Source organism: Gavialis gangeticus, unplaced genomic scaffold (assembly GCF_001723915.1).
Source record: "Gavialis gangeticus isolate Ggan-Ray unplaced genomic scaffold, GavGan_comp1, whole genome shotgun sequence".
Taxonomy (NCBI): Eukaryota; Metazoa; Chordata; order Crocodylia; family Gavialidae; genus Gavialis; species Gavialis gangeticus.
In genome coordinates, this window is record NW_017729024.1 from 5,756,826 (window position 1) to 5,766,761 (window position 9,936).

Genomic DNA, 9,936 nt, shown 5'->3' on the forward strand with positions numbered 1-9,936 from the left:
CCAATGCAATGAGTGTTAAATACTAATAACATTTTATACTACCCTTGAAAACAAGAGAAATTGATGGGAAATTAGCACTTGTATTTTTTAATATTTTCAGAACATGAAGAAGAAAACAAGAGATCCTTATTCTTGAGTACAGTAGTACCCTTGAGTACTTCTGTCACCCTTACAGCTCTGCAAAGAAAGTATAAAACCCCATCTAAAAATAGCTGAAGTATATTACACCCATGTGATGTAGCAATCCACAACTGTATATAAGCTGCAAGGAAAAAGTTAATAAACCAAATTTTCAAATGTATGTGCTTCCATTATTCCAAATAAAAAATATCTAGTGCTATGACTTTTGATATGGTATTACTGTCATTCAAGAAAGTTTAAAGGGACTGTTTTATGACATGGAAAGTGAAAGCAGCACCTAATGTGCACGTGCTTGCAAATTTTATTGACACAGGTAATGGGGATGTCCATATCAAACCTATAACATCTATGAGTATATCATAAACACAATTTCTGTTCCGCAAAAATGTATTTCATTTGAATTGCAGTAAGGCACAAGGCAGAGGTCTTCACAGAGACAATGCTAGCTCTAAAATACCTGAATGTAGGCAACATTAGTGATAGTAAAAGAGGTATTTGATTTAATTTAAACCTAAATAAAACTTATAGATCAGCCTAAAAATCTAATGAGGGGTGCCTTGAAAGGGAGAAATCCATGATTTTCTCTTTTAATGGAGAAAATCCGGACTTTGTCTCTTAAAAGAGAAAATCCACATTTTTCTGCAGCAAATGGAAAACCCAGATCCCCGTTTATCACAACCCTATCCGCTGATGTTGTGACCCCATTTAGGGTTGCAACCCACAGTTTGGGAAATGCTGCTGTAATTATTACTGCTGCCACTGTATTATTCCAGCCTTAGAAGACAACATTCTTTTTCCTTCTAGCATAGATACCATCCAGACTCCCATTCCTTTCACCACAAATAAACAGGTACAATTTCCACCTCAATCTGAATAATTTTTACCCCTAGCTGCAAGTTCAATTTTATTCCTTCCCTATATTTGTATTTACTTTCAACAGCTACAGAACATAAACCTATTATTTCCCTAAAAATATAATCCAAATAAAAGTAGCTTTCTTCTTTATACCCAAAAAAGGAATCTACCCTTTTAATTTTCTAGGGCTTCAGATAATCAGACCCACATGCTCTGGAGAATTAGCCTGTCAAAGAGCCCTGCATCTTCCTACAATTTCCTTTTATGAAACCAGTTCCAGGAGGTTTAAGCTCTCTTAACAGGTTGCTATTATATAGGAATTATTTTCTTTTACTAGATTCATAAATATTTAACAGTAAAATTTACCTTTTCTAAGTGATGTATTAAGTAATGAGTGAAGCTTCCCAACACACCTGGAAGGCTGGTGAGATTTATTATGCACATTTTACTGGCAGGGGAAAAAATGAGGAACTAACTTAAATTAGGTGACTTGTTCCATACCATTTAGCCAGTGATGCTTTAGCATGCTGTCTTTAATCTACAGCTCACCAGAGCTACCTAGTTGAAATAAGAACACCTCAGCTGAGCATGGAAAGGCATCAGATCACAGCATTTCTCTACATAGTGTGCAACTCCTAAAAATACAGGGAAAAATCAATACAATACAATCATTGATAGACATATAGTGGCCAGAAAGTCAGTACCCAGCCCTGCACAGATGAACATATTTAATTTTAAATGTTTGCAGAATATGGGAGGTTTTTTATAGGCACATAGTGGCCCATGTAGTCCAAAATTCCATCTCTGAGAAGTGATCAGAGCAGATATTCCAGGTGAACAAATAAGAAACCCTGCAGTGAGTTTAGTCATTTATTTGGTTTAATCTGTTATGAGACAAAATTTATCTGAAGCTTCTGCTAGTGCCACATGAAAAAGAAAATCTGGGATAATATTGGTATCCCAATCCTACACTGATATCTACTGCCACCATGCTCTTGTGTAGAATCATAAATCCCATTCCAGCCTGGCTGGTGATCTTAATGTATGCGTTGAACCATGGTATGTTATACCATGTTACCAGAATGTTATACCAGTACATTTTAAGTATCATGAAAATGGGTGAAGAGGCTATTTTAAAATTGCTTTAAATGTTTGTACCTTACATCTATCTTCTTATATAAACCTACATTGATGTCTTTCTATTAAAAATATAAACATCTAGAGAGACAGAGACACAAAAATCCAACTTTTAAATTTATGATATTTTTCATGTAGAAATTACATATATTTTTCTACCTCTGACTCTAGTCTTCAGATGGAGTAAAATCAGTCATTGGGCATATATATTTCCCTAGATAGATAGCTAGATAGAGCTCTCTCTCTATGCGTATCTATAGATATCTAGCTATCTAGATACAGCTCTCTATATCTATCTATCTAGGTAGATAGATATCTAGATAGATATAAAACATCGTACAGTTGGATTTTTGTGTCTCCATCTCTCTAGATGCTTATTTTTTTATAGAAAGACATCAATGTAGGTTTATACAAAAAGACAGATGTAAGGTACAAATATATATATATATTTGATAGGTATCCAAGCTGAAGCCGTATTGGTCTAGAGGAAAAAGCAATCAGGACTTGTAGTAGAGGTAATATCTTTTATTAGACCAACAAGATTTTTGCAAAAAAAAGTCTTTAATTAAATTAATTAAAATTTTTTTTTTGCAAAATCTTGTTGGTCTAATAAAAGCAACTCTCCTATGAGTCCTGATTGCCTTTTATATATTTGATACTCATTTCTATTTCTTGTCTAGCATACGGGAGACTCTGTGTCAGATACTGACATTTTATATTTCTGTCAGCCTGAAAATTCACCAGTGTCCTGCTGAGTGTATGTGGCGATTCTGACATTTGATCCTACTGTCTATTTGTTGCATAGCATTAGATTTTTCCTGTGGCTGCCATGCCACCCTGGGGTAGTGCTAGTGTAAAAGAAAAATAGATTCATCTGAAGCAGTCATAGATGAAAATATTGAGCTTTAATGAATTACCCTGGTAGAGATTCTACCTGGCAGAGTTTTTACAGATAGTGCCTACTTTAACAGTCATAGATAAATCTTTGGGCATAAACCCGTAAAGTGCCCAGTGTGTCCAACAAGGTATTAAGTGACTACAATTTCTATTTTCTATTTTACAGTGAGAAGTGCAGGCAAATCCAATTAGTTTTAAATAGCCTGACCATAAATCCTTTCCCTCTCAATTTTCACTCTTTTTAGAGCTTGATCTTGTTTTATTGACTACAGTGAAAGCAGGGGCAAGCTCCTAGATCTTGCAGTGTTACCATTGGACTAGTTCTCTAGACACCATGAAGTTTTCCAGGCTAGAAAAGATCAGTTTCTAAAGTACAAAATAAGCAAAAAAGAGTGAGGGGAATCCCACATTACCTTTCAGACCCTCTTTGGTGTGTTGAAAGAGAGAAATTTCTTTGTCTGAGGCTAACCTGAGTGAGTTTAAACGGCTGCAACATCACTCCTACACTACCAAAATAAAGGAACAAAGGAGAGCACAAAACCCCTTTTTTATCTTTAAAAAAGGGCCTCTTTTTGTAAACCTGGTAGGGTTAGAGTGTCCTTGTAGCCATGATGGTGACCTGAGGGAGGGCACTTGATGCTGGAAACCTCGTCCAACAGCCCTCCCAACTACCCTCCTAAGCAATTAAAAATATTTTGTAAATGAGGAAATTCATTCCAATTCCATGGCAAGTTTTTCCTTCCCTTGCCACTTTCCTCGCACTCCTACATTATTGTTTTATGCCCCACAGCCAACAGGATGGGTGGCAGCACGTGTGACTCCGAGATCCTTCCACCTCTGTAGAAATGATCTTTCCATTGTCATGACTTATGACTGCTGACTTTTAAAACCAGTCTAAGCTTTTCACACACCCCTTAGCACCAAAGATCAAAACACCTTTCTCTCTCACCAGCCTATCAGCAGGTCCAACCATATGACTACATCCCTGGGATTTTTTGTTTTTTTGAGAAATGAACACAGTAATAATCCACATTATCACGGTTACTATAGTGATATTAATAAAAAAGTGCCGCACCGTGAATATCTTAACATCGATCTTAACAATCATCGCCGACTCTTTGGAGAAACGAGGAGTTAACAGGCTAGCCACTCGGCTCCCTTGTCACCTTCCTCACCCCCACATGAAACATTAAGCAGAACTTTTGTGTAAGCAACCAGGAGCCAGCGCCTTGGTGAGGCAAGAGCCTGCTTGAATAATTGAAGCAGTGTAACAGGCCAGCCCCAGCCCTGGTGTGATGTAAAGGAGAGCCATGCTGGGCTTTTCTTTTTCCCCCCACTGTCCCCATGTCCTTACATTAAATGCTCTCAAGGCACCTTCATTCCAATGAAGGCTCCAAGTGCCCAGCCCCAGTGAATCGCTGTTCAGATGTTTTCAGCTGCTCGGTAAAGTCGTTTCCTCTTCCCTGACAGACTTGTTAAACAGGTTCCTTTTTTTTTTTTTTTTTTTTTTTTTTTTTTTTTTTTTTTTTCTTTTTTCTTCCCCCCCGCCCTCCCTTTCTCAAATGAACTGTGGGTTGGGAGGAAGGATGTTTCTTTCCTCCTTCCTTTTCCCCTCCCTCCCTTTCGCCTGATCGCGCAGCCCAGCTCCCAGCGCCGGTGGCAGCGAGCGGGCGGCAGAGCCCGCGCAGGGCGGGCGAGGCCGGGCCGGGCCGGAGGCGGAGGCGCGCGGCGGCAGGCCGCTGGCCGCGGATGGTGCTCATGACCCACCAACCCTGCGATGTGGAAGACCTAAGAGCTGCAAGGGCTGCCGGCAGGAAAGAAAGCAAGGGAGTCCTGTGAGTACCCGCGGAGTCTTCTCCATGCCTGTTGCATGCGGGTTGGGGGAGTGGATTCAGACAGGATGTGAAAGAGAAGGTCCTGTGAGAGCCCCTCAGGGCAGCTTTGCACTCCGACTTCCATTACTTTAAGCCCTTCAGGCTTCCCCCCACGCTGAAATGCCCTCATACAACTTGTACCCCCACCCTTCTCCCAGAAAAGTGACTAGGATGCGGTTTGAGACTTATAGTGGTGTGAGCCTGAGACCATTCAAACTCATGTACGACTGCAACTGGACTGGACTGGACTGAACTTGTGGGGTTTGCATCAGGAACAGTACCATCCCCTCTTACAGCTTGTATATTCCCCCCCCCCCTTGAAAAGTTACTAGGATGCAGTTTGGGGATTGTAATGATATGAGTCTGAGTTCATTCAAACTGCATGTACAAAGTTCAGACTCAGACTGGACTGGACAAAAGTTGAGGGTTTTGCATCAGGAAAAGTTACTAGGATGCAGTTTGGGAATTATAATGATGCAAGTCTGAGACCATTCAAACTGCATGTACGACGTTCAGACTCAGATGGGCCTGGACTGAACTTGTGGGGTTTGCATCAGGAAATGTACTGTCCCCTCTTACAGCTTGTATTTTCCTCTCCCCCTTGAAAAGTTACTAGGATGCGGTTTGAGAATGATAATGGCATGAGCCTAAGATGATTCAAACTGCATGTATGAAGCTCAGACTGAGACGGGACTGGACTGAACTTGTGGGTTTTGTATTAGGAAAAGTACTGTCCCCTTACAGCTTGTATATCCCCCCCCCCACAAGTTCAGATTCAGACTGAACTGGACAGAACTTGTGGGTTTTGCATTAGGAAAAGTACTGTCCTCTCTTACAGCTTGTATTTTCCCCTCCCCTTTGAAATGTTACTAGGATGCAGTTTGGGGATTGTAATGATATGAGCCTGAGATCATTCAAACTGCATGTATGAAGTTCAGACTCAGACTGGACTGTACAGAAGTTGTATGGTTTGCATCAGGAAAAGTTACTAGGATGCGGTTTGGGAATTATAATGATGTGAGTCTGAGATGATTCAAACTACATGTAAAAAGTTCAGACTCAGATTGGACTGTACAGAACTTGTCTTGTGGGTTTTGCGTCAACAAAAATACTGCTGTTGCTTACAAGAGCTTAGGAAGCCGGTTGGGGAACATAAAGCTAGAGTGAGAGATGTACATATGTCACTATAGTTCTCTCTGTCCAATTTTTTCTTTTCTTAACATCTAGGTTTATAGGTGGTGGGACACTTCAATAAAAAGCTATATTGTAGGAAATCAACCTTACTAAAGTACCGGTGGTGTTTTATCTCAGATGACTTGGATTCCCCACCTTGACAACTTGCTAGGATGCAATTTGGGGATTGTAATGATATGCACCTGAGACCATTCGAACTGCACGTATGAAGTTCAGACACAGATTGGACTGTACAGAACTTGTCTTGTGGATTTTGCATCAGCAAAAGTACTGCTGTTTCTTACAAGAGCTTAGGAAGCCGGTTAGGGAACATAAAGCTAGAGTAAGAGATATATATGTATATCACTAGAGTTCTCTCCGAATTTTTTCCTTTCCTTCTTAACATCCAGGCTTATAGGTAGTAGGACACTTCAACAAAAAGCTATATTGTAGAAAGTCAACATTACTAAAGTACCAGTGGTGTGTTTATCTCTGACAAGTTTCTTCTCCCTTAACATTTTTATGCTAGTTTAATTCTGTCAAATTCAACTCCTTCTGAAGGGTTTTTACACACACGCATACACACACACACACACACACACACACACACGTAAATTCTTTATATAAGTAACTCTTGACTTTTGGAGAAATGGCAGAATTATCTTAGTATGTTGTCAATGCTACAACTTCCCTGTTAGCTACAAGGCCTAACATTTAATCTGTTTATGTTTTGCTTTAAATACTTTATTTTCTTTATTTATGGCATGTTTACTCACCTGAAGGCTTCTCTCTAGATGCTTCATTTTATATTGGTGACAAGAATTTCTTAGGGTAATATCTTTTCTTGGACCAGCTACGTAGTAGGATAAAATTAGAAAAGCTTTGGAATGCAAGACGTTCTTTCTCAAGTCTGATCACAATGAGCCACAATGACCTTCTTTTAGAAAACAAGTGAAACTTTTTAAAAAAAAATATAATGTGGGGGAGCATTTATACATGAGATCAGAAGAATTTTGTTGATCTTCAAAGGATCAATGGTTCTTTCAAATTAGGCCTTCACAATTCTTGTTTCCAGAAGTGTATTTCACTGTTGGAAGGATATTTGACTGGAAGTGTATTTAACTGTGTTAAATGTCTGTGACAGGGAGGGAATAGAAGACAAGAGAGACATAATATAAAATTGTCAAAAACTTCAAAACACTCAGTCAAATATGACAACCTTCAATGAGACTGTTTAAGTACTCAATGGGAATTGTGTTCTAAAGTTCACATTGAAAATGGACTTGAAGGAAAACTTTTATTTTAAATTAGTTTATGAGCAAAGTGATTCTCTAAAGTTCAGGTAAAAGTTCAGTTTTTCTTATCTTGGCATTATAGGCTTCCTCCTCAATACTTCATGTTTTCATGAAGAAGACTACTGTTTTGGATGCTGTTTATACATTCCTCTTTCCATCCCACTACAGTAATTTTAATATAAACAGACTATATCCAAAATACCTTTGTATCTGTCTCTGTATCTAGTTTTGTGAAGCAGTCTATGAGCCTTCAAGCTGAAAGACGTTAAGAAATACGGTGCAAAAATTTGAAGTCAGGTCCTTAAGAAAAATGTGAATTGTGGTACACTTGTACAACTCAAAGTACTGGAGGGGAGAGGGTTGCCCAAAGCAAATGCCACAAGACAAAGAGAGTTGAAACTCCTACTCAGGAGGATACGAGTTCAGCATTTTGCTTTACCTCTAGATTTGTCAAGTATAACCAGGAACAGTCATTTTCAAAGGTGGAGGTGGTCAAAACTCTTCCAATCTTTTTTAAAATCAAGCGTGTCTGGAAAGACTAAAACGCTTCTTTGGTGCTTGTGTCCAGCCTTCTGAGCAGACTAGTCAGTTTGTCCGGTTTTCAGCCAGACTGAGCTGCCTTGTGCTGCATCAAGAGACAGGTCCCTAGAGTCAAGCAACCCTGCTAAAACTGCTCATTTACTCAGGTGAACAGCACAGTAGAAAAACATTCATAGAACAAAAGAGCTGCCTGCCTGTACTGCTTGAACTCACCAGGGAGCAGGTAGCTGAGGATGTAGCTGTCATGTTGTATTGCCTGAGTTCCCAGGAAGCAAGCAACAGGGGAAATTAAGCAACCCCTGCCCCCCCTCCAAAACAGCCTGTGTTTGTGGTTTTATGGGACTCTTGTCAAAATGTTGACTTGGTTCCAATCTGGAAAGTGATTGTGTTTTGGAACAGAGAAACTCCATTTTCTGGCCAGCTCTTGTTATAATCCAATAAATGGCTTCCAGGAAGATAGAGAACATAAGGCAGCTTTGTGATTCTCTTGAAAAGACCCTTGTATCCCTGATTGAAGAAGATGCATTTCCAGATTACGCACTACAGTGAAATAATTTCCTTAGGGAGCACCAGGAATGCAAGGAGTTCACTCAGTTTTTTTTCCTATATGGTGCCAAAAACAGGTATTTCCCATACAAATGAGAGCTAGTCCCTGACTGACTCCTGAATTCGTTGACATCTTAAAATGTATGGCGTCAGTCTAGTGAGTAACTCCTATGTTAATGGATCCCTACAGAAGTCAGTGAAGGTTTTTAGGATGAAGGGTTTTGCCTGAATGCCTCTGAATACTACTGATTAAAGAAACTGCTCCTTGTGTTTTAATGCTGTCATCTCATAAGAAAAATGAGGATGCATGATAAAAAAGATGGATCCACTCGCACCACATAGTACAAATCTAAGTATTGAGAGATTAAATGAAAGATACCAGGGAAATATTATTCTAGCTGTGGTCTGTTTTGCCTGTTTTGTTTTTTTTAAAAGTGCACATGTACAGTTCAAATGTGTGGTATTTGGAGGTGCTGAGATTTTTTTTAAGGAAACTTTGAAGGTTTAAATGAGAGCAACAAAGAGTACAGCCCATTGTTTGATTTCCGGGAATTACCTTGGAGTTAGACAATGCAAAAAAAACTTTTAACAGGAATCAGTGTTGCATTAATTGTAGAAATGTGTATCTCAAAAATAAAGATCATAAACAGAACCTGCCATCAAAGAGTTTCATGTCTCCCGAAATGCCATAACATTGCCTTTTATTTGTTTCTACAAAATAATCCTCATGTCGCTTGATCATTCATCTTAAAACACAGCCAGATTGAATTTAACAGAGCTAGGAAAATACCCAGAAAGTTGTTCCTCTTCTACTGTATACATAATTGGGGTATTCGTCAGTCTCCTGGGGAATAACCCCTATTACAGTGCTATCTGCACACTTCTTCTCAACTCTCCTGTGAGGTGGGCAAGTTTTTATTATCTGCATTATACATAGGGGGAAATTGAAACATGGAATATTGTCCAGCTTTTTTTTTCCTTCAATCGATGTAGGTCCCATGTGAAAAAAGAAGTGTGAACCCTCCTCTAACCACTTGGATATACTTTTATTATATCCTTCTACTTAGCTAAAAGCAATCTTAATACAAACTTGCATAGGACTTGAGGAAAATAAGTTATAACAATACAAAAGGAGTAACTATGCTACTGTAGCTAATGAAGGATTCCAAGCAATGTGTTGGTTTCTTTACAGTTAAAGTTATACAGTAACATGTGACTTTAAAAAATATATCTTTCTGCATGTAGGTATCGAAATCATGTTGTCAACTTGTGTGGATTTTCACTATGGAAAAATTGTGGGGGACAGGGAGAGCTAAATGCAGCTCTCTACCAGCTGCATCTACATGAGCAACAAACTGTGCAGTTGCTACTGCACAGTCATTTAGTACTTATTTAACCAAATACTAAATGACTGCACAGTAACTGGCATAATAATGCAGTTCCATTGCCACACGGTTTTATTTGTGGGGGGGGGGGGG

The 9,936-nt window shown here is 39.1% G+C and overlaps 1 protein-coding gene across 4 annotated transcripts in view; it reads left to right on the forward strand.

Annotated features, from left to right (window-relative positions):
* GRAMD3 (GRAM domain containing 3) overlaps positions 1-9,936 on the forward strand; it is an 88,854-nt gene that overhangs the window by 27,526 nt on the left and 51,392 nt on the right. Inside the window, exon 1 of one of the 4 annotated variants that reach the window (XM_019516843.1) lies at positions 4,724-4,865. The exons of the other annotated variants lie outside the window; for them this stretch is intronic. Within the exon in view, the coding sequence (XP_019372388.1) occupies positions 4,780-4,865 (86 nt within the window). The 5' untranslated portion in view covers positions 4,724-4,779. Of the gene's footprint in view, positions 1-4,723; positions 4,866-9,936 lie in introns of those variants that run through there. 4 annotated transcript variants of the gene reach the window in all.